The 26,427-nt window shown below is 35.8% G+C and overlaps 1 protein-coding gene and 1 long non-coding RNA gene across 2 annotated transcripts in view; one reads left to right on the plus strand and one right to left on the minus strand.

Annotated features, from left to right (window-relative positions):
• Positions 1-26,427, minus strand: part of FAM117B (family with sequence similarity 117 member B) — a 59,242-nt gene that overhangs the window by 6,069 nt on the left and 26,746 nt on the right. The window contains exons 3-7 of the mRNA XM_031451974.2: positions 18,794-18,886; positions 17,706-17,819; positions 6,745-6,888; positions 5,135-5,360; positions 2,849-2,969 (exon numbers count right to left, since the gene is read on the minus strand). Coding sequence (XP_031307834.2) covers positions 2,849-2,969; positions 5,135-5,360; positions 6,745-6,888; positions 17,706-17,819; positions 18,794-18,886 — 698 coding nt within the window. The remainder of the gene's footprint in view (positions 1-2,848; positions 2,970-5,134; positions 5,361-6,744; positions 6,889-17,705; positions 17,820-18,793; positions 18,887-26,427) is intronic.
• On the plus strand, positions 10,479-17,841 carry LOC116153088 (uncharacterized). Its single transcript, XR_004136808.2, has 2 exons — positions 10,479-10,736; positions 17,628-17,841. It is a non-coding gene; the product is annotated as an uncharacterized LOC116153088 (long non-coding RNA).

Raw genomic sequence — 26,427 nt, forward strand, 5'->3', positions numbered from 1 at the left:
AATATTACTTCAAAGCCTTCTTCAATTTAAGAGCCATACACACCAAAACCCCAAAATACATAGACACAAACCCCCCAGAACTAGTTAAAATTTTTTATTTTTTTCCTGAAGAAGTTATTTCAAAAGGACTATACCTCAAAATAGATGTAACTGTTTGCTAGTGGACCTTTGGAGAAGCAGATGGTCAGGCTGGATAATTGTTGTAGGTATTTTCACACTGATACAAGGAATTCTTTGGTATTTTTTAAAAGGGCTTACGTAATTTTCTTTTTAAACTCAGGCATAAATTATTAGCTAAAAATAGTGGTTTCAAGTAACTTATAATGGGAAGAAGGGAAAGAGTAGAAAGGGAGGTGTCCAGGGGGGTTATATATATTTTTAAATCTCTATACTGCAAAGAGACAATAATATCTAGGAACCTAAGGTAACTAAGGTCAAGAAGTTCATTAATTGGGATCTGGAAACAGCATCTGACTTCATTAAAAAAGGACTTGCTAAGTACAGATGTCATAGCTGATCCGTACCGTATCAAAAAAAAAAAGATGCAAAATCTGGTCTTACCCTTTCTGGGCCCAAATCCAACTACCTACTTTTTTTCAGGTAAATAAATATATATTTCTAGACACCAGAGATCAACCCCTCACCCAACTCCAATCCACATTAATCCACAATTAAGACTTACAAAAGCATACTTTAAAGAATGATTAAATAAGCTAAACTTTTAAAATTAGGACCAATAATCTACCTTGATTTAATGCTAGTGTGTTCAGTGGGTTTTGCTCTAATTGTGACATAACTAGGGCAAAAAGAGACCAATTTTTTAAAACTCTGAGTAACTAGTTTTATTGATAGAAGGTTAAAATTGCCTCTAAGAAATTTCATTATTAGGTTACTGCTGTTAACTTCTTTTAGGAATGTAATTAAGATATTTAAAAATGAAAAAGGCTTTTGTGTGCAACACATCCTTTATATTAGTAAAATTTATAATATACTATGTGCATTTAAAAAAAGAATAGGTTTACCTTCTAATAAAGAGGCGGACATGCCATAAAACGTTTTCTGTTAAAGAGTTTACTTTGTTTCTTTTATCTACCTATCCATCCACACACACCCCCAAAACCCAGTCCTCTGTTCCTCCCTTTAGAAATAAGTAACATACTTGTATACATACAGTTCAGATACTGAGAAATTTTCCAAGCAGTCTAAGGCAGATACCACAGGACACCAAGCTATACAACCAACATTCACTCAAAGTCATTTACACAGAAATTCCAATTGCTTTTTAATTCCATCAGTCATTTCTCTGCACTTAGGCACATGTTAACTACCAATAAGTCAATCAAAGAGCTCAACTCCAGAAGGTTTCACATGGACCATTTGACTTTTACTGAACTGAATGACTTCATTTCTTGAGAACTCTCACGAAAAGGTCTAAGCCAGCATTTAGTCAAGCATAAAAACCCTACGCCGTTTGCTGTCCAGGTCATACCCACCTCCATATTTTTACTCATTAGGCCTGGGATGGGGCCTGGGACTCTGCAGTTTCAACTAATACCCCACTTGATTATGATGCAGCAAGTCCATGAAATAGATCTGGAGAAAAACTGCTCAAACTCTCTGGCACCAGTCAAGCTTTTATACTGACATGGTTCAAGAAAAAAAAAAAAAGCTGCTAAAACAGTTTTCAATTACTGTCACAAAAGCAGATAGGAGACTGACAGCTAGGATTTCCTAGTAGAGAAGGTGAAGGGGTTCAAAAACAATGCTCTTTGTGTGGAAATTATTCAGAATTTACGTTAAAGGAAGCAGTCACCAGAGGGACAAAGGATGCCATATTTCAAAATGATTTCAGTATTTCATGATGGAGGAAAAAGATAAATTATGTGAATCAGATAAGGTTGGAAAATCTCCACATTGTAATTAAGGTTTCACAGTGAGGAAAAGCCAGAGGGTGGCTCTTAGACTTGAAGCCATAGTGAGACTGGAAGGTGAGGCTTAAGTACCACCATCTCCCCAAATAATGTGCATCATACCTCATTTACTCTGCTTCATACACCCCTACAACCCTGCAGCCAACACTTACAAAGCAAGGAGCCACAGCTACTGAAAACACAAGACTGCAGTACCCTCTGAGCAGATTTTTGAGTCTAAAATTAAGAGTACCTGATTGGAGTACCAGCCAAGAGAAACATATGAGCACAGGAGATCGCATACCAAGGTCACCAGACCGTTTAAAATTCTGCTTCTCACGTGATCTTCATCACAGTAACATGTTTCTGCAAAGTAAGAGAATTCTCTTCCCCTCATTGGCAGAAAAATATTTTTAAAAACTGTTTAAAGAACTGGAGACCAAAAGTAGATAAAAACTGAAGAGAATCTGATCCTTGAAAGGAGGAAACCTACCCTGGGTGAGATCCATGGTCTATCTTGAGTAAATATACCGCTAAATTCAATGTGTGACGCTGACTGTTTACAGATTCAAACATAACCACAGACGGTATGTCAGGGACAACTGAGGAAATGTGAATAACAGGATATTAGTTGGTATTAAGCATAACTGTAATTTTCTTGGGTGTGGCAATGGTATTGTGGTTATGTAGGAGTGGTTACTTTAAGGAAACGAATATTAAATTGTATTTAAAATAAAGTGTCATGATGTCTGCAACTTACTTTCAAACAGTTCAGCAAAAACTAACACCAACACACAGAAACAAAGCAAACATAGCAAAATGCTAACTACAGGATCCAGTGGTGAATATATAGGTGGTCAATGTATTGTTCTTCAGCCTGTTTGAAAATTCTAATAAACGTTTTTTTGTGGGGAGGGGAGGCAATGGGGGATACTTACGAGCATTCCTCAAAGACTTTGACCCTTTCACAGCCCTCGGGAGGTTCCCTTTTGAACATGTAACTGTTGTTAGGTTTTGGTGAGGTTGCATATTTGGGCAAAGGAGAGTTGTTCCCATTCTCTGCAATAAATGGCACACTGGATTACTAAGAAATAGGACCACATAGGTGCACAGTCATACTCTGTTTAATTGTTCTTGGCACTCCCCCAACACCATGAACTACTTAAGGGTAGAAACAGTGTTCTATTCATCCACTTTACCCCAAAATGTAACACAATTCCTGGTAAAAAGGAGATAATTAATGTTTGTTAAAAAAATGCATAAACAAGACATTTTAATTTCTTTTCTACTTACAATTACCACAGCCTAGGCCTGTATTTTACTCCTCGGCACTGAACACTGATCTGTTGCTGCCTTATTTCTATTCTGTACACAGCAGATGGGCTCAAATGCCATGCTCATTCTTCCCAGGAAAGTGACTGAATTGGTTCTTTACGGGCTGCTCTTCCTTCACCTGTGGCCTGCCCCTCAGCATCTCTCAATTTGATTTCTCTGCTCCTCTGGTTACGATCACTGCTCCAGGTAGTCAAAGCCATATGCACACTGTATGCTGAAGGCTCTTTTGCCCACCAACTTCTCTATATCTAAGAGGTCCTTCTCTGCTCATTTTCCAAAACATCCCTCAAAGTCTGGCTCAAAGTTTTTGAAATCTTTCCAAATTAGCCCTATCAAAGGAAACACCTCTTTACTCTGTTATTCCTGTTCAGTGCTGGTGTCCTCAGTTTCTACTATATAAATTTAAAATTCTTGAAATGTTACCTAAGTGTTTCAAGTTTTCAATCTGACTGTGTCAGCTAAACTACAAATTCCTTGCTGGCAGTAGCACTGTCGCCCTTTCTTATAAAAGAAAGCACAGAAGCTAACCAGCCACTGGTCTCCTCAAGTTAGATAAGCAGGACTTAAAATTTATGGAGTTCCTACATGTTACTGAAATAAAAGTAGAAAGTATGGGAAATCAAAGGGTAGATTCCAACAGCCATGGTTTAATTTTGGTGGTGCACGGTATATTGACTGAGTACCAGGAGCTGCACCAAATAGTTTGCATTCACTTTTAATCCTCACAATAAGTATAAGACGTAGTTAATTATGCCAACTCCTCACAAGAAACAAATGGCCCAATCAAATGATTTAATTCAGTGGGTGTCAAACTTGTGTGCACCTGAATCACCTGGGAACACCAAAAACTTCTGGTGTCTGTGTCCTGCCCCCAGCGGTTGTGATTTAATTGGTCCGAGGTGTTGGCTTAGGATAGCTATGTTTTATTTAACCTAGATGCTAGCAAAAAAGGGTCCAAATAACATTTTACAACTGCACACGGTTTGAAGTGTTGTCTTCAGAAAATCTTAATGTCCTCTTTACTTGCTATATAGTCTCAAAACTTTAGGTGACTGGCAGTAATGACCAGTTGTCACTGGGTACAGAACATTTTCAGACATTCAACACACTGCACGTAGGAAGTTCTAAATTAATTACTACTGAACTGAGCTGTAAAATTTATTAAATATTATCTTATTATTGCTTTCAAGTTCATGCAGTACTAACTACAATTAGGCTAAAAAAATATTGCCCTGATATAGGTAGATGAAAGATCCTATTTGTCTTAAAAGGTAAGAATATTACTAGTAATTAATATTCTAAGTGCTATGTATCCAAATTACTTTCTGGGGTACATAAGTGGTTTAATACTGTAAGTAACCCCACCCCAACCTTTTACTCTAGGCTTGCCTTGAATACTCCTTTTGCAATGATACGTATATATAAGATGTACGTATATACAGGTCAGCTTAATACTTGTTAGAAATACCACAAATATAGATCCTAAAAAACACTAACGTGAAGGTTTCATATTCAATTAGAAAGTAGTTAAGGTAGCAAAAACATAACAACTAAGGTGATAGAGAACAAAATGCTCCTCAGGACAAATGTGCATTTCATTTATACCAAAAAGAATGTTTCTTACTAATAACTAACTTGTATTATCAAGTGAAAAAAAAAGGTACAAACAAAAGCCCATAAACCCCACCCAACTAGACCATCACCTGAGCACCACAGTAAAACCTACTGTTTTGTTCTCCAATTTTTAAAATTTCTTGTTTTGAACACATCTCAAAGTGATTATCTCAGCAGCCCTAAGTGTGCGTGCTCTGCTAGAAAATGAACAGAATACGTGAAAAAACAGGTGGTATTCACTTATCCCCTGGTAGCAAATTCCTCCTGCATCGTACCTTTATCCCTGGGGTCCACAAGCAGGTCGTCAGCCGAACAAGGGCTCTCCTCACTCCCCTCGTTGGAGATGGTGAGGAAGGACGTGGGGGACACAGACTGTGAGCGGCTGCTGTTGTTGCTCCCCCGCTCTGCCCCGCCGGGGGTCTGCGTGTCGATGCTGCGCGTGCTGCTGCTCCTCTGCACGAGGGGTGGAGGTGCACGATGGCCATCTGGAATGTCTTGTGGCTGTTATCACATTTTAAAAACATACATATTATTTGCCATAGACTTTGACATTCACCCTGAAATGCTCCCAATGTCAACCATCCCCTGTTGTTCAGAAGATTCAAAACTCAGACACCCTCTCCTAACAAGACTGACGCCTTTGTGTTGCTCCGTTAGTGACAGGCCCATCTAATCTGTCCCCCGCTGGACACTGCGCAGCAGGGAAGAGACTCTGTATTCCCAGGGTCAGGCACATGAGTGGTCAGTGCCTGCTGAAGGATGAACTCCACTGAATTACTTACCATATGCTAAATATTATTTTTAAAATTATAAAGACGGGTCACGGTGAAAGAGGAGAAATCCAGGTGCCACACTAGGTTCCACGTTGGAAGGACAGGTTACCACTGTGTGAACCAGTGATACTTGATGACAGGCCCTGCTGCCTTCTCCTCCCACCCACTTCCTCCTGAAACTGTTTTCAAAGAAACTTCCTTACACGAGGGAAGGTTAATCACAGCAGTGCTAATTATAGAGGGAAGTCAAGGAGAACTTCAGAGGAAAGCTCGTGTGGCTCACTTAGCAGATCCCTGTACACCTCTAGTGCATTTACCTATATTATACTTGGGGAAGTTTCCCCATGATGCAGAGGAGGAGAGAGTGTGGGCAGCTGTGTTTTCTCAAAGCTAAACCAACCTTTAATCTTAAGCATCAATAAAATATTTTTCTTGAATATATGTATGTATATGCATGACTGGCACATTGTGCTGTACACCAGAAACTGACACATTGTAATTGACTTTACTTCAATTAAAAAAAAAATTACTTCAAACTTTCCAATTCTTCTTTCCCTGAAGAATCAAAGCTTAAATATATTGTGACATGGTTTTAAGTATAAACAGGAAATTTTCACACCGACTTAAATGTGAGCCATTCTTATGTGTGTCACAATTAATAGAATACACATTCTTATATGCACTATAGGTAAGCAGAACTGTGCTTCATGCTGATACAGTCAACCAAACAGTAACTGACAGTGAGCAAGAGGTGGATTCATACTTAGGAAGTACTCTGTGTCGTAGCCCTCCCTCCCCAGCACACTAGTAAGCTAAACTTTTGTTAAATGGAGTTACAGCCATATTATCTGTCTAGCAATTTTTAAATACAGAAAAACAAAAAATAGTTCCTGTTCAAGGATCCAAATTTAAGTCACATCAGATGTCTCTACGAGATACAAAGAACTGAGAACTTTCCATTCACTTGCAAAGGTCAAAGTTTTTCAAAAGAGAAATTTTCACTCTCAAGGAAAAGAAAAACCTATGTAAATATGGAAAATAAAATTGTGAATTTTTTAACAGTTAGAAGAGTTAATGGATAAGGATGATTTTAAGGTACAATATTAACTTACGATAAGTTGTTCCTCCTTTTCCCCAGTCTCTTTAATTATTATTTCAATCTCCTGATTCAATCCTTCCACACTATTCCGGAACCGGGAGCCTGTTGATTTGGTGATGGGAATTACTGGAATAAGTGCACTCTTTGGAACAGGAGCCTAAAGAAAAAGTGGTGGGGGGAGAAGACACATTTAATATTACCTTTAAATTCTCTAGATGGAAGCACACTTCCATTTGACATGAGTAACTCGAAAATAAGTCAAAATAAAGTATGGGCCTCACAAAAAGTGTGAATAACCAAACCTGCTCCTTGGAAGACATGAAACATAATTTAAAGGCAAAACCCCAGAAAATCAAGGTAGAATTTCAGAAAGTTTATTCACATCTGTGAGGGACTGTAAAGGGGACAGGGATAAAGGAAAATACTAAAAGAATATCAACGTCATATTATAACAGAGTTCAGAGTTCAGAGCATTAAAGTCCTCCGGCACATTAAATTATCTACACTCCAGGAAATAAACAACAAAAAAAAGTAACTTTATCAAAAAAAAAAAAAAAAAGAAAAAAGAAAAGAAAAGAAAAGAAAAAATATTTTAGTGGAGAAACAAAATCACTTCTAAAGTCCATATATATCAGTAAGACCATAGAATAACTTACTTGTGAAATTTAATTATTTATATTTTCATTGTAATGATTTTAATCCATTCTGCTCAGAAAAGAAAATGACATAATGCATTTTCTTCTTTTTCCAAAGCCTCTCTCTAATTTCTTAAAAATAGTTTTTTCCACTGGCACGTTTTTAAAAAGAAGTAACTGGTTATATAATTACAGGATATCACTTGGTTTCCTGACAAGATACCCAAAATAAAACATGAAACAATAATTGCAGAGGTTATCTGCCAAAGTTCACAGCAGCGGTGTGACCAGAGATGATCTTGTATTGTCCTCCTCTCTGCTAAAGAAATGCGATTAATGCATCCTTCATTTGAAAAGTCTCTCCTTCGGGGAAAGGTGGAGTCAAGGGTAGTAATAGGGCCTCTAATCAGTTACCACTAGTTCCATTTGATAACCTTGTCATCTAACACAGAACTTAATGTTAAACCTGTATTTCTCCCTTTTTATTCCTGAACATCTTAATTTAAAAAAAAAAAAAAAAAAGCACAACACAATAGTCCTTGGAAACCAAGGCAAGAAATTTATGAGAAAAAAAAAGCCAAGGGGAATCTTCAACCTGGGGTGCAGAGGCAGCACTTCACTGCTTAGTAATGTTGGGCCCTGAGTCTCACTTCTTCAGGGGTCAAGTGGGAACACAACAGCCCACCTCGGGGAGTGGTTTTGAGAAGGGCAGTGGTGCAGCACCTGGCCCAGAAAGGACGGGTCCTCAGTAAACAGTAGCTACACTGTTTATTTCGTGTTCTCCCTATTATGTATTTTGTTCTTAAAATAATCTCTTGTTTTCACAAATTTTTTCAGGTACCATTTCTTTTCTACATATGATGTCTTCTCATTCCACCCCCCCCTTTTTAACCCCTCTGTTCCCCAATCTTCTCTCCAAACCTTCAAGCTTCTCATACTATTTATTCCCTTTTCACTTCCATCTCTTCTTTCTGTCCCCTATTCTAGTCTCCATATTCACTATGAAAGGAAGGAATATGAAAAATCTTAAGTTTAGGTATTCTATAGATGTTTTTAGAGAAAATTTATAAATCTAATTTTTTTCAAATCCACATCTCTGAGCCATTCTCTACAGTGTAGATCTCTGGGTACACCATTTCCAAAAATGTTTGCTGAGGAAATCTTTGCCACATCAATAAATCTATTCTCTTGCTCTACTTTCTTTTCTCTCAACACTTGTCCTGGTTAGACCCTTTCAGCTTCTGTAAGTGTAACAACTCTATACCTAACTTGGCTGGTGGCTAAATAAAAAATACTGGCAATACCAAGCACTGACGAGGAAGCAAAGGAGATTTTCACATACTGCTGGTGGGAATACACAACGATAGAAAGATTCTGGAAAAGTTTCACAGTTATTAAGTTCAAGATACAACTAATATATGAACAAACAATCCCATTCCTGAATATTTACCCTAGAAAAATGAAAATTTATGTATATGCAAAACTCTGCAAGGGAATTATAGCAGTTCTCTTCATAATCTCCAAAAACTGTAAACGACCCAGCTGTCCTTCAAGAAGGCTTCAGTGTAAACAGATACTGTGGTAAATCCATGTAATGGAATATCACTCAGCAATAAAAGAGAACAAACTATTGATACAAACAACAACGTGGATAAATCAAAAGGCACTACTGCTGAGTAAAAGAAGACAGCCTCAAAAGATTACATACTGTAAGATTCCATTCATAGGACATTCTCAAAAAGACTCGACACCAGAGTGATGGAGAACAAATCGGTGAGGGCAAGGGGTCAGGGAGGGATGTGTGTGTGGCAATACAGGGACAGCATAAGGAAATTTTGGGAGGTTGATGGAACTGTTCTGACACAATATCCTGTGTCACAGTACCCTGACTGTGGCAGGTGGTTACTATACACGTATTAAAATTCATGTAGTTGTATGCCAGGCAAAAAAACCCATCAATTTTACTATATGATAACTGAAAAACAAAGGAAAAGTTACTAGCCAACAGGATCATGTTCTTGTCTGCCTAATATTGTCTCCTTAGGTCTTTGCCTTGAGAGCTATATGCTGAAATGGATGAAAAGTAGGAAGAATATTTTTTAAAAAGCAGCCCACAAATGACTTAGGGAGCCCTCCAAAGATAGGTAGATCCATTACAGATGAGGTCAACTAAATATCCACCAGCCCAGTCAGCTGCCTTTCAGACACCCTATTCTTCAATCCTTCCATCCTAGTGCTACAAAGCCAGTAACTTCCCTCACTTCCCACAAGGCCCATCAGCAATCCAGTGTCAGTTCACCCTGTGGCAGGACTGTGATCAGATGGGGCAGGAAGAGGAAGGCTAACAGCCAAGGCCACTGCTCCATTCCAGTCTTCTATTAACCTGCATTCTCCACCCTCCGCCAGCTTGCTCTCATTCCAAGGTCTTCACTTCCTACTTTAACTTTACTGAAAAAATGCCTCAGAGAGTCACTGAAATTGGTATTTCTGATCAGTTTTTTATATCCCTAAGATCTGTCACTAACACCTTCAAGGAAACTCTTACCTAGTCTCATCATCTTGTTTCCTTAGCAACAGAAGAAAAATCTCAAAGTATAATCTAGCAAAGGCTTTTAAAAACTCTCAGATATGTACTTGCATCAGGGATAAGACAGTGGGAGAGTGAAGCTAAGGCTATGTTTTGGTTCATGATGATCAAGGAAGGAAAGAAACTTTTCTCAAGGTGGTAGGAATGAAAAATAAGAAAGAAAATAGTGAGGTGACAGGAAACTGGATCGGACTAAAGCACCCAGGGGTTAAAAGAAACCTACAGCTCACTAGTCTGCAGTGGAGGGCATATTACGACATATCTGTCAGGCAGTCATCCTACCTGTGCCTGGACTCTTCCTGTCTCAGGAAATAATGAGGGGATAGGAAACTTACAGATGAAGAAAGATCTCAGGAGTTAATAGCATGTATCCTACAAAAAGAATTTTTATTTTATTTTTTTTACCGGGTAAAAGATACTCAATTCTACACTTAATTTTCTTTCTAAGCATCACAAAAACAACATAAATGATGGCTTGCATTGGTGAATTTTCAGGCTGCTTTCAGGTATGCATGTTTGGTTTATAACTGTTAAGTTATAGAAATGAGGAAGGAGAAGACCAGAAGGGGAAGACAGTCTGTCAAGACTTCCGCAAAATGCTGACGTTCCTGGATTTTAGAACCATAAAGATCTATTAGTAAGCTTGCTAAGAACTGAAAGCTTAAGTTTTCTGTGCGTCACATTGAGAAATGCAAATGCCTGGGACCCGCCAGTGTAATAACTAACTGTACCACTTGTTACTGCCTTTCCAGGAAGCTAAAGAAGTCATATCCTACACACCTGGTAAGAAGTTTTTCTCAAATATTATATATAGAGCAGCAAGTATTTATCTATAGTTTAATATATTTAAAGCAAAGGAAAGAAAGGAAGGAAAAGAAAGAAAGAAAATGGCCACTTCCCTAAGGTTACCATATCATTTTAGATAAATGAAGCAAAGGTTCAACTGTAATTCATTTAACTAGCAAATAATTATATGATTAAAGGAAAACAATCCACCCAAAAGGCCTGGGAAAGATTTTCTTCATTAAATATACTGTTATTGTTCAGAAATAAAAGGTAATAGGCCTCTGATTTTACTCCTTACATAAACTATATTCTAAAATATCTCAAAGTAACAACAATGATTATGCTTTAACTTTTATGCTTCATTTCAAGGGCTCTTAAGGAATTTTATGTGTGTGTATATAATTTATTTTTCCCATATCTACACAGGTTTCTACAATATAATCTGTTTTTCTAAATATAAATCAGTATATGCAAATATAAGTGGGTTATATTTACTGAGAGGTCATCTTTACACAGCTCTGAAAGATTAAAAGTTCCTCAGTGTACTAAAGCAAAATCTCTCTCTCCCAAGATCTGTCATTTGGAAACAAGGATCTCCTATTTCTCAGTTTTTTGTTTTTTGGCTTTTTTAGTTAAAGTATAGTCAGTTTACAATGTTGTGTCAATTTCTGGTTTACAGCATAATGTTTCAGTCATACATATACATACATATATTTGTTTTCATATTCTTTTTCGTTACAGGTTACTATAAGATATTGATATAGTTCCCTGTGCTATACAAAAGAAATGTATAGCTTTATTTTATTTTTGATTCTTTCTCTTCAAATCATAATGCCTTCCACCCAATTAAGATTTAAATTAGGCAAATCAATGTTTCAAAGTTTTCTTTTTCAATTTACATTCTCCACATATCATATACATTAGTGCTTAAAGATCAAATTCTGCATAAAAACTGAGAATTAACCAATCAAGAAAAAGCCCCAAGAGAAGGTTTGACCAACCCTGAATCTTCATTAGAGGTCAATCTACACTGTAACTTAAATATGTGTTTCAAAGTGTGGGGATAACACTGTGGTATGACATATAGAATCAGGAAAGGTGGAAAGAATCCCTATTGAAACAGTAGCTGAGCAAGGAAAAGATAAAGTTAAATTTTCAAAAGAAGAAAAATGTGCCTTGACAGGCAAGTAGGATAGAAAAAGATTGGTTCAATAACTCAACAGAGACCTATGAGAGAAACACGAGCCAGAAACCCTAATGCAACAAAAGGGAGGTCAAAACTGATGTTTAGAATGGTTAAAAAAAAAAAAAATTAGAAAGCACTGGGAAAGAAGCTTTCCTGTTTCAAGGGCTTTTGTAGGGGCCTCCATGTAGCCTTGAGTCCTCCTGTCCTGTCACCATGACTTTATTTCTGTCCTCCAGCAATCACTGTCTTTTCTTAACACTTCTAAGCTATAGCTGTACTCTAATAAAAAAGGCCACAGCACAAGTACCTATTCTTTAGATTTCTAAGTGGCAAAATCTTAAAAATTACAAGAATAGCGATTATGTACGGGACTGGAAAACAAAGATTCTGGTGCAGAGCAGCAGTTTTCACTGTCAAAGTGCAATGCTCCTCTCATTCCTCAAATGAAAATAGATTTTTTCCTTTTCTACCTTACTATCCTGTGGCTCTCAAACCGTCCTATGCTACTCCAAAACTATCAAGTCCCCAGTCCAGATGAAGAAATATGAAAATCCTATGGGAGGGCTTTCTTGCTTGAAGCTATAACAAACAGCCAGAAACACTTACACAAGTTTTTAAATTCTCACTCCTAAGTCAGTTTGTGTGGCTGTGAAGATGCTGGCATCTCGCACTCTTCTATCACTAACACCTGACTCTAATCCTCAATCAAACAATTCTAAAATGTGTTAGCTATATCTTCTAATGAGAATTTCTTGAAATAACTCCTTAAAAATATGACATCGTAAGAATCTGAAGGCTTTGTCAATTTTGGAAATCAGTGACATGTGAAAAGTCTCTGTCTTCTAAAAAACTCAGCAGCATTTGTTCTTCCTAATAAATAGTTCCCCAGTAAATTTCCAGGGAAAGAACCACTCAAAAAAAGTATGTGAGAATTCTTTCCTAACTGTAAAAAAAAATCAATTGTAAGTCCAAGACAAAGATCTTTTGTTAACTAATGGTTATAGACTACACCCCATCAGCAGAGCAATACTGTCCTGTGATTGTTAAGGGACACTAAAGGAATTTCCCAGTAAAAATAATCTTCTATGTATCATGAACTCAAACAAGAAAAACTGTAATCAGTGGGAAAGCCTATAAAGAAAAAAGTCAGAGCCTCCAAAGTATTCAAACTTCTTAACCAAATAATGGAAAATCTATCCCTAGAAAAGTATAATATAGAAAAAGCCTTAAGCACACAGGAACTACACCCAACTAAATAGACAAAATTAGGGAAATGTTCTACAGAATCTGAAACACTAAAAGTGTTCCTGAAACATCTGTAATAACATTTTTTCCACACTAAATAAACAAACAAACATAGGCAGTCTAATACATGGTATGATCTCAACATGGAATGTGAAAGGAAAAAAAGAAGAAACATGTCAGGAAGAGCTGTCTTTTAGAGGGTGAGACTCTGGATTTTTTTTTTCTATTTGATATTTTTTAAAAAAAATTAACAGCTTGATTGAGATACAGTTTTTCTACTTGACATTTTTAGTTTCTAAAATTTTTGCAATAAGCATATAAATATTTTTATAATAATAACAGCTTTAGAAAATATGTTCAATATGAAATTGGCAGAGAAGCCTAGTGAAAAGCCCAACTGGTTTACCTCTTTTATATTAAGGTATTACCTTTAATGGCTTAAGAGTTATTGAGCAATTACTATGTGCCAAGAATTGCATGAACAGTTTTTTAACATTCTATCGCATTTAGTCCTCGGGACAACACAACCAATAGGTAATATTATAATGCAGAGAACCTGAGGAACATCACACAGCCAACAAGTGGCAGGACCCAGATCTTCAGCTGAACAGTTTGATCTCAGAGCACCTGTGCTCATCCTCTACACTGTTATATGGCCTCCCAGGTTACTTTTGGGTTCTTTTTTACCATCTTATCTATGATTTCCAAGCAATTATATCTGTATTTTATCTATTCATTTTTTATGTTGGTTGGTAGATTTTTTTTTGTAATAACTTATTGAAAAATGAGTCACAATACCATATAAATGCACTCATTTAAGTGCACAACTTTTGCTTTTTTAATGGTTATTGAACAGAGTTGTGCAACCATCACAATTAATTTTAGAATCACATTAAAAAAAAAAGTCCTCACCCATTAGTAGTCACTCCCTATTTCCTCCCAACCTCCCCAGCTCTAAGTAACCACCAATCTACAATCAGTCTCAACGGGTTTGCCTATTCTGGACATTTTATGTAAGTGGGATCATATGTGTTCTTTTGTGTCTGGCTTCTTTTTTCACTTAGCACGTTTTCAAGGTTCACCCATATTGTAGCATTGGTCAGTATTCCATTCCTTTTTATGACTGAATAATATTCCATTGTAGGTATACTGCATTTTATTAATCCATCCATCAACTGATGGACATCTGGGCTGTTCCCAAATTTTAGCTATTGTGAGCCATGCTGCTAGGTACAAGTTTTTATGTGAACATGTTTTCAATTCTCTTGGGTACATACCTGGAGAGGAAGTGCTGGGTCATATCATAACTCTTTTTATTTATTAGCCTTTTGAGGAATTACCAGGTTGTTTTCCAAAGTGGCTGCACCATTTAACATTTCTATCAGCAATGTGTAAGGGTTCCAATTTCTCCTTACTAACCTTACTAACACTTACCTGTCTTATTAATTTTAGCCATCCTAATAGGTATGAAGTAGTATCTCACTGGAATTTTTATGCATTTCCCTACTGACAAATGATGCTGATCTTTTTCACATGCTCACTGGCTATCTGTATATCTTCCTTGGAGAACTCTCTATTTAGATCCACTGCCCAACTTTAAATTGGGTTGGTTGGTTGGTTTGTTTTTTTACTGTTGAGTTCCAAGAGCTCTTTATATTTGAGATACAAGTACTTTATCAGATATATGATTTGTATATATTTTCATCTATTTTGTGGGTTGTCTTTTCACTTCTTTTACGGTGTCCTTTGAAACAAAAGTTTTTAATTTTGATAAAGTCCAATTTACTTACTTTTTCTGTTGTTGCTTTTGATGTCACATCTAACAAACCACTGTCAAATCCAGTATCACATTTATGCTTGCTTTCACCTAAGAGCTTTTACTTTTAGCTCTTAGATTTAAGTCTCTGATCCATTTTGGGTTACTTTTGTATGTGGTATGAGGTAGGTAAGTATATTTTTTATTAAATCATGTTTTTAAAGGCTCAAATTGGCCTTATCTTTTACTCCTATGTCTCCATCATTCCAATCTCATCAACCATCAGCTAACAAAATTTAAAAACTCAGACTCTGAAGTCAAAATGCCTTGGTTAGGATCCCAGCTCTGTCTCATGTGTCCTTGAACAAGGTATCTGATCCTCTCTGGGCCTTAATTTTCTATCTGTAAATTAGGGATAATAACAATCTCCATGCCAAAAATGAAGATTAAATGCTAATAATATATATAAAAGCTGAGTAGAGTGTCTGCTATGTGGTAAGCCCTTTATAGAGTTCAATAATTAATTACTATTTTCTAAATATCACTCAGGTTTGTCCATTCTCTCCAGCTCCATAGATTCCACCTCACGAAAGGTCACCATCATTTCTTACTTGGATTATAACTCTATTCTCAACTGGTTTTCCTGCCTCTAATCTTGTCCTCTTCCAAATTCATTCTCTACTCTGGACTCATAATGATCATTACAAAATGCGTATCTGATCACCTATCAACCTCCTGCATTTTAGAAAACAGTTCTCTGGTGCCTCCAGGACTAAGTCCAAACCTCTTGACAACTGAGACACGAAGACTTTCTGGTCTGGCTGCTATTCACCATCCAGCCTAATCTCTTACTACCACCCTTACCTGAAGCCATGATTTCTTCTACCTCCAGAGAACTGGCTAAATCCTACTTAACCTTCAGGGATCACCAAGACACCACTTTCTCTAGAAGCCTTTCTAGATGTCTCCATAGCCAGTCCAAGGAAAAATCCCCTTTCCATAGCACTGTGAACATTCCCTGATCAACCCATTCATTATACCCTGTAAAAGTTACCTGTTTACCTATATCTACTTGAGATTTGGTGGGGGAAAGCCCCAATATTTCATTTATTACTGCATCCTCCAAAAAGTACTACAGTACCAGTCATATGGGAGATATTTAATAATCGATGCATGGATGGAGGAATGACCTCAAAAGTACACACATCTCAAATTGGTACTTTTCTCCACTAGGTAGAGAACCCACTAAAGAAAACCACACCTTTGACTTAATGAATAATATTTTTACATTCATAGTCAGAAAGTTTCAATTAAATATGCACACCACTGCCATAGTTATCAAAATGCACATGTGCCTGATCTCTGGTTGGCTATCAACACTCAGTGAAGCTAGTCGAGCAGTCAAGTTTGGGTGTTTCACGTTTTTGTTCGATGTGTGAAGTGTTTGTGTTTGGTGTGTCAAAGTGTACAGAAGTCAAGCTATATGAAGTTATTTTTCAAGTTACTATATTTTCTAGTCCTCACTTTCTAGGCAAACATGAAGTTCATGTCAACTCCAATAATTTTTATTAAGTAAATTCAACTTGCAAGGGAAAAAAATTCTGGGGGGTAATTTTACTGCTTTAATTGTTACTTTTAATGCAACTTTAAAAATTACTTCAAGAAGTTATAAACCGCTAAAACCTATCACATAATTCAATAAAATTCAATTTTAACCTCTATGCTACTTGCAGTAAAAATATGGATTGGACATAAAAATTGGCCTTATCTCTCAGAAATACATCTAAATTATTTATGGATGAATTAGAGGGAGTGAAGGTTGGCAAATTCACCAGTAAAACCATGTGGGTCTACAGCCTTTTGAGAGTGAGTGGAATAATTAGTATTCCAATTTTCATAATTATTAGTCTATTCAAATTTTCCATTTCTTATTTTGCCAATTTTGCATTTTCTATTTCTCCAAATAGAAATCCAGTTTGTTTAGGTTTTAAAATGTATCAGTGTATATTCATACTTTAATTAAAATGCCTTATATATGGAAAAAGCTGTTGGAAACTACAATCAAACTATAAATTTGTGATATCAATATTGGAGGACACAACTGGCTTGAAAAAAAGTATACACCTCTACCAACACTTTCTCTTGAAAACAATCCACATATACTTGACAATCATCAGAAGCTATCGACCTATAAAAGGCGCTGGTGAACTTTTTCTTGTTCTTTCCTTGCTAAGGGACCCTATATGATTTCAATTCTGTTAGAGAGAAATGCTCCCTGAGCGAGCCAAATAGCAGTTCATAGGGTTCTGCTGTACACCAGAGACTGACACATTGTAACTGACTGTACTTTAATAAAAAAAAAAGTTTTTTTAACAAACACTTTATGCGACAGGTCTTCTATCTTCAGACAGAGGGAAGTGAGACTTAGAAGGAACAGGTCAGTCATCCAGGGTCTGGTTCCAGAGCCATGCTTCTCTCTCAATACTACACTGCCTCCCATACTACATTGACAAAGATAAAAATACAGTCAATTAAAATGTGTAACTAGTTATATCCCCTGGAAGTGACCTCACAGATCACTAAAGGAAACTACCATTTTGTCAACTTAATATTCTATTGTCGTTGTTATTTTTTAACGAAGGCTGTGATTCAGTATTTAATCATTGTTTCAAATATATGTGTTTGGGCATTTTTACCCTAGGAAGTTACCTAGGAAGCAACATTTAACCAGGAAAACAACAAACCCCTCATCTGGATTTTGTGGCATTCGTGCTCCTACCTGACACTGGTTAATAGCTGCGTGGTTGCCATGGAATGGAGACTGTCTTTCTTTATCTCGATGATGCCGACTGCTGTGTTTACTTCTCTGCAATTGCTGGCGTAATTTTGCAATCTGAAAATGAGAAAAATAACAAGTGTGTCAGAGTGTTTTCCTCGTTACATAAAACATATCCTTGTTTAATAAGAACCCGTAAAATTCTGCCTATCTTTTGAGTTTTTAAACCATACCACAAAATCTGCTTTACTGTACAAAATTTATATATATACACATAACATATATGTACATGCATAAATATATTTCTTTCTTTTAAAGAAAAAAAGTTCCAACATTGTTCTGAGCCTTCAAGCTTTCCAAATACAGCCAAGAGGTTTTTAGCATTTAGAATAAATTACATTATAGCTTTTACAAATTAAAAAAAAAAAACTCTTTTATTGCGCTTACAATGAGTCACATTTTATTTAGAATTAGATCTTTTTCAAATACCTAATCTTCAAAAGCTCCAAAAAGCATATAGTATTATTTAAAAATCAATTCAAGCCACGAACTGAACCCACAGATTCTATCTTTAAATAACAAATACACTTTCAATCAATATCTCATATTATTCCTTGATTGAATTTTCTGTTTTATTTCTACATTATGTGTAAAATTAAAATGTCATAATTAGAGGCATAGAAAATGGTAATCATAGCATAGGGCCATGATCAACTTAGCTATACTGGGTTACTGAATTTCAGAAACACTACCATTATACATAGAAATAATAAATGTGAATTTGTTGTATCACTACAATCTTACATATCTGATATTTATATGATATTAACAACTATGGACTCTCCTTAAAATGAAAATAATTAACACATAATTAGGTAAGTTATGTGTACATATCCCCATTCAAATCTTTATCCAATCAACATAGTAACAGTTCTTCTGTTACTTCTCAAGTAAACAAAACAACCATCAAAAAATCCCTCAAAATTAAAAAAAAGCAATGGAAATTGACAAATCCTTGCTGCCTACAACTTTAAGGAACTAGCCAACGGATCAAATTTCCACACCCACTTCCTTGGAACCATTTTCCTGACCTCCTTAAGTTGATCTGTGCTGCCCCAGGACGCTGAACGCTTGTGAGACCCTTTCTTCTTTTCAGAGTATTCTTCAGCCCATGCACTCTCTGTCTATAGTGGGAAAAAGAAGGAAGAGGTTTCAATAAAATAGTTAATCATTTAACAATAATTCAACAACATGGATGGACCTTGAGGGCATTATGCTAAATGAAATAAGCCAGAGAAAGACAAACACTGTGGGATCTCACCTGTGGAATTTAAAAAGACACTCACAGAAAAAGAGATCTGATTTGTAGTTACCAGAGCCAGGAGTAGGGAGAGGGGGAATTGGATGAAGATGGTCAAAAGATACAAACTTCCTGTTTATAAGAGAAGTAAGTGCTAGGGATGTAATGTACCACATAAAGGTTACAATTAACACTGCTGCCGTATGATACATTTGAAAGTTGCTAAGACAGTAGATTCTAAAAGTTTTCATTATAAGGAAAAAAGAATTTTTTTAGTAACTCTATGAGGTGATGGATGCTACCAAAACTTATTGTGGTAATCATTTTGCAATAGATGTATGTCATTATTCTGCATACTTTAAGCTTATACAGTGTTATATGTCACTTACATCTCAAATAAGCCTAATATATGCTTACCTTTCTAAAAAGTGTATGCCATATTTTTCTATTAAATATATATTCCCATTACAGAAAAACTCAGTATTATAAAATATGTAAAATAACACAAATTGCCCATAATTCTCCCAGTACCAGTTACTTAACTGCAATATTTTAGCCTATTTCTCTCATTTCTATTACTAGTAAAAATTAGCTATTTTTTACATCATTATAAGTATTAACATATATTGAACAAATGCATACTAGTAATAGCTAACATTTCTGTGATCTTATTATGTGCTAGGCACTGTGCTTTATGAAAGTACAGCGAAAGATTGTCACTATATTATCTGATTTAATACAAACAAAAAGTTCTACAAGTTCTGGAAGGAAGCTGTGACAATGAGAGGTTCTAGGTCCAGGTTTAGGAAGTGCTAGAGGTGGCAAAGCCAAAGATATAAACCTAAGACTCCAGAGTTCATAATCTTAAACTGTCTTTTCTTGCTTTAAACATCTGCAGAGTATAGCCTCAAACATGTTAAATCCTTGGTGGTTACATAAAATCCAGAATTTAAAAACATTGCTAAGAAAAAAATTAGTTCTCAGCACAAGAAAATATGCTCAACCTCACCCATAAAAAGAGAAATACAAGTTAAAACTTCACTGAGACCAGGCGAGTTGCTCTTCTACGTGGCTGGTGGGAATGCAAAATTAGTACAGCCTTTATGGAAGGGGATTTGGCAACTGCTGTCAAAGTTACAAATGCATATACTGTTTGACAAAACAACCCATCTTTTGGAAATTTATACTGCAAATGTACAAAATTTATATCTTTATGCACAAAATAACATTATTCGCTATAGCAAGCACCATTTGTATAAATAAAAGATTACAAAAATATAGAGGATTGGCTAAATAAAATATGGCTTGTCTTTACAACAGAATACTATGCACCTATAAAAAATGAACAAGGAAGTACTGTTGTAATACAAAATAATCTCCATGAAATGGTGTTAAATGAAAAGCTCAAGGCTCAGTATAGCATATACAGCAACTACGTATAGATAGGATGGCTAGAAAGAATATACACACATGTAAAGTATCTCTGGAAGAATATACATGGTAGCAAAAGAAGCTGTATCGGTAGTTGCCTCATGGGGAGGAAATCCTTCACTGTATATCCTTCTGCACCTCTTGAATTTTGTACTATATAAATGAATGTATAGCCTATTCAAAACCTCTTTATATATAAGGTGGGGAAAAAAAAACTTTGAAGGGGAAATTTTTCTAAGTGGATAGAGTAATGTCCTTAAGTAAAAACAAAGTTGCATAAGAATATGCTATCTTGTGTTTAAGGAAAAAAAAAATCACCCTTTTGGGGGCAACCTCCAGGGAAATAACCAATTTAGGCAAGGATCATCAATGGACACTATAACCATTAAATGAAAAGTTACTAGGGAACAGGGTATTCAGCTGGTGCAAAAAAGTACTCTACAGTTACCTGCTAACTGAAAAAGGATAAAGTATCTCCTTTACAAATATGTAGGATAATTCATAAAATAACTAAATATTATTAAGACCAAAAGAAAGTATGAGAATGAGCTGTTCTAAATCAAAAAGGTCTCAGAGCACAATGCATGAACCTAAGACTGGATTCCGTTTCAAAAAAAAAAAAAAAATCTTGGGTAAACTTTAACATGAACTGGATGTTACACGATATTATGTAATTATTAATTTTCCTAAGTGAGCTAATGCTACTGTGGTTATACAGCAAGTTTCCTTATTCTTATAAGATATATGCTGAAGGATTTAGGGATAAAGTGTCATGATACCTGCAACAACACAATTTCAGAAAGTACATACAAAGACAAAGACTGGTAAAGCAAATATGGCTAATGTTTAAAACTGCTGAATCTAATGACAGGTATAATATCCTTCAGATTGTTCTGTATGTTGAACACTTTCTTAGTAAAAAAGTTAAAGAGGAAAAAATCTTAAATCATATCAACTGACATTTTATAAAAATCTATTCAGGACAATTCCATAAAGAAATATTTCTTCCAAAAAGTATTAGACTAACAAATGCAGAAAGAATGACAACAGAGTTATTAGAAAATCACCATTTGTAACTACTATAGGAATTCCTGATTTAAGCAAGCATCATCAACAAACACTTTTTAGGAAGTCTGTTGGGGAACAGGGTATTTACAGTCTCAAATACTTCCCCACAGATTACGTCCATACAGTTACAGAGGGAATCTGGCGGATCAAACTTAACAATATTGACACCATGCACCTCCTGATGTGCATGTACGGAGGAACACACATCACATTCCTGCCAAAAATATTACTGAATCTAATTATGAAAAAAAAAAACAGATAAAAAGTTGAGAAGATTCAACAAAAATACTGCTTGCAATTTTAAAAAATATCAGGGTCACAAAAGTCAAAGAAAAGCTGAGAAACAGTTCCAGATTAAAAGATTCTCAAGAAACATGACATCTAAATGCCACGTGTGCTCCTTGACTGGATCCCAGGTTACAGGAGAAATCGCTATGGAGAACATCACTGGGGAAATCAAAAAAATGTGTCTACAAACCACATATTAAATAACAGCACGGTATCAATGTTAAATCCCCTGAATTTGGAAATTATACTGGTAATATTTTAAAGTCCTTGTTTACATATATCCTGAAGTATTTGAGAAGAGTCAGAATGCATGTAAAAAGTAAACAATTAAAAACTAACTACAGTAATAATTACATACACACAAAGAAATAAAGCAAAATACGGAAAAACATGTACTGGTAAATATAAATGAAGAGTTTATTGGTGTTCAATCTACTATTCTTGTGACTTTTTTATAAACTTGAGGCTTTTGTCAAAATAAAGTTTTTTAAAATTAGAGAAATTACTAAAGATATTAATTTTAAGAATAAGAATTAATTCAAGGAAAAGCAAAGGAGTGTTTCCTACAGATTTAAGAACAAATTAAAGATGAAAACAGGAGTATTAATTGGCAAGACAAATAAAAATAAGCATTAAGAGTAAAAGAGCTTTGCTAATTTCAGTTGCAAGATGTTCAGGCAGAAAAAAAATACTCAGTAAAAGTCATTAATTTTACTTAAACTCCTAATTCAAAAGATAATTGCTTTCTTTGTTCAATTAAGAAGCTGTGCCTTTATTATAAGATACTCTTAGGTAGTAATAAAAAGTACAATTGAGTTTTAAGTATGTTTCATTTTTGTTCAATCTTGCATTGTACACTAGAAAGCTAGTACACACCTTCTAATACTAGAAGGCACAAGACTAGGTACTGGAGTTAGGAAATACAGTTGTTATTCTCACAGTACTTTTTCTAGAAGAGAAGAAATAAACAGCCAATTATGATGTCATGTGATGACTGAGGTCCCCTAAGAAAGGCACCCAACCCAGAACTGGAAGGACAGGGAAAGTAGGTAGGCAAGATTTTATGGGATGAGGGGAGGCTACTATGAGCATCAGAGTGTAAGTCATCCAGGCAAATGGTGGGAAAGCATTCCAAACAGAGCAGAAAAGCTGCGAAGCATCAGCAAGTGGAGTATGCAGGGCACTGCATGCTCATTACTGAGAGGTGGGAGTATAGTTTCAAAATTATTTTTAATAGATTAAAAAAAATCAGTTAACCAGTTACACAATCACGAAACTGTGTTTGTTTTAAAGGATTCCATCATGTAATTCCATTTGTTACAATACAGCCTGTCCTGTTTAAAAAAAAACAAAAAACAATTTATAGAGCCACTGGCCTAGAGAAATCTGATCTAACATGTGGGAAAAAAAGAAAAGCAGGAACACCAACCACGTGGTAAAGCATCTGGAAATTTAGATTATTTCAGAATCTTGGGCTTATCCAAGAAGGCAAAGCTATCGAAAGGTACTTTTATTGAGGTCATTAGACTTTAAGTTTGGGGGGGGGATTTTAACATTTTCTTTTCCTCTTAATATTATACTCCAATTTTAACCAGTGGACCAAGCTTTTATTCAATAGCAAGAATCACTCAAAAAGTAATTTTTTAAAAAAGTTAATGTACCGCTTCAGTACTTTCATTACATAACACTAAGATATAATTTTTTAGTGTTGCTTATATGAAACACGTAAAATAGTTATTCCTATTTTTGCTATAAATCCAGATTATCCTTCCAAAAAAAGGAAACAACTTCTAAACAGGTTAGTAGACTTACAAATAGCACCTTCAGTAATTCAACATTATTTTAGTCTCTATTATTAGGTTTTAATCACAGGCCATCTTACAGTTTCTGAACTCAGATAACAATTTCAAGCCAATGCATAAACTGGAAAAATAAAACAATTTAATAAGTTATTAATCAAAATCAATCTCTGAAGAGAGAAAAAAAACAGCCTCTGAAATGCAGAAGTTCTAAGAGAAGGTAACAATGTACTTTTTAAAAGCATAAGATTACTGGTTTATGCAGTAAAGGAAACAAAGAAGAAAGAAAACCAGAGACCAACCACAAGTCACAAATTCACATATTCAAACAAGCCACCTGTAAGGTAGGGAAGCCTAGGGGGCCAGGAAAGTTCTGAAGAGGATACCTTTTGACTCAAAAGAAAGCCAAATAATTCAACTACACAAACATTACATTTTCTCCCCCTAATTTGGTATAGGCAGAAAATTAAAAAGGCACCCTCCCCGGAAGTTAGGTAGATTACATGAAATTAACAGAACTGCAACACAGATAACGCCAGGACTATAAAGCATAAAATAATGTTTTTGGAGGGCAAACGGTCAATTTTTTAAAAAACATGGGAGGAGAAGGGACAGCTGGCAGAGGTTGGTGACAATGTATTAAACTCTGTACCAAACTCTAAAGCAGAGATGGCGAATCAGAGCGTATACAATTAGTCTCTTGACCACCCTTGCTCCACTGGCAACAGCATGGGTTAGGAAAAACTCTGAGGTCATATGAGCTCACAATGTCTGCCAAAGATACACGAAAAAAATGACGCCGCATTTTCGCTACCTTTGTGTCAAGTAATTAGGATGATAAATAATCATGTACAGTAAAATCGTAACCTTTCACTCATTCTTATGACCAAAGCAAATGATGGGATGGGGTGGGAGAAAACCTGTGTTCCTATATTCCTAATTTTTTTTGATGCTGCCCTTCTCCGTATTTTCTAGAACCTCCTTCTCCCATTCCCACTCCTTCCCCAGACACTGAGAAGGGTCTTAGTGTCATAATTTTTTTTGAATGAAGAAACCAAGGCTCAGAGTGGTTATACCATATGACTTGTCAAAAGTCTACAGCAACTTTCTGGAAGCACCACCCATCTACAAGGTGAGATAAATCATCTCTATCAATCTTGTCTGTTGTAGCACTGTCTGGACCATGGGTGGTAAAAGTGCCCAGGATCCCTCAGCAGGGGCAGAAATTGCTCATCAGTCCCAGTAATCTTTAACTAAATCTTTTTCAACATAATATTCCAGGAAGCTAACAGTAACTGACAAACTACACAGGAGATGAAACTTATATGCCATCTTTGTTCTAATCTGACGACAATCAAAGGTAATCATTTTAATAGTGAGCATTTATTGAATGCTTACTATGCACCAGATATTGTTCTTAGAGTTTTACATCTATTTCCTTGCTTAATCTTCATATTAACCTTAAAGAGTAAGTATTAATTTCCCCATTGTAAAATGGGGAAATAGTGGCACAGAGACGTTAATAAAGTATCTGATCTCCAAAGAAGATATACAGATTGCCAATAAACACATGAAAAGATGCTCAACATCATTAATCATTAGGGAAATACAAATCAAAACAAGATACCATTGCACCCTACTAGGATGGCTATAATTTTTGTCTAAAAAAGGAAAATAACAAGAGTTGGTAAGAATATGGAGAACCTGGAACCCTTATACACTGCTGATGGGAATGTAAAATGGTGCAGCTGCTGTGGAAACCAGTTTGGTGGTTCCTCTAAAAGCTAAACATAGGACCCAGCAATTTATCTCCTAGATATGTACCAAAAGGAACTAGAAGAAGGGAATCAGATACCTGTACAACAATGTTCACTTCAGTACTGTTCACAATAGTCCAAATTCGTAAACAACCCAAGTGTCTATTAACAGATAAACAGAAAAACATGTGGTATATCCATACAATGGAGTATCATTCAGCCATGAAAAGAAATGAAGTTCTGATACATGCTAGCTACAACATGAATAAACCTTGAAAATGTTATGCTAAGCAAAACGAGCCAGATACAGAAGGACAAATATTGTACAATTTCACTTATATGAAATACCTACATTAGGCGAATTCACAGAAAAAGAAAGTTGAATAGTGGTTACCAGAGGCTACAGAAAGGATGGGGATTACAGAGTTTCTGTTTGGGGTGATGAGAAAGTTTTGGAAATAGTAGCGATGACTACACAACCCTGGTGAATATAATTACAGCCACTAAATAGTACACTTCAAAATGGTCAAAATAGCAAAATTTGGTATATCTATTTTACCAAATTTTCTAAACTTCACTTAACTAACTAGCATACATACATTAGGGAATCCAACATCTGCCAATAAGGAATGTGAAAACTTTTGATTAATCATGTTAGTGCTAAATTCTCTTACCAAAGACAGGGTCCCACAACGTAAATGAAAGGCTGGAGCACCCAGCTTTCACTGCCTTATTATGCCTTAGGAGATTCTACACGTGAGCTTTATATCCAAGATTAACAGTATGGTAACTATAAATTTTCTTTACATTTATACTCTTAACATTCCCAATTTGGGGGACATTTAGAAGGAGGTGAAGACAGTATGGCGTTTATACTTTAATTCAATGCAGCCAGAGCTAGGTCATAGCAACTTGCTGAAAAGACTTACAAAAATACTTTCACAGATCAAGGGGCTCCCCATGGCTTATAAGACTGCATATCCTTCCTGGTAAACCAGATAAAATATCTGAACCCACTGAACCTGAAACTGCAGAGGAAATGAAGAGGACTGCAGAAAAGTTCCAGGAAACACACCCATACT

This window comes from Camelus dromedarius, chromosome 4 (assembly GCF_036321535.1).
Source record: "Camelus dromedarius isolate mCamDro1 chromosome 4, mCamDro1.pat, whole genome shotgun sequence".
In the NCBI taxonomy this organism is placed as follows: domain Eukaryota; kingdom Metazoa; phylum Chordata; class Mammalia; order Artiodactyla; family Camelidae; genus Camelus; species Camelus dromedarius.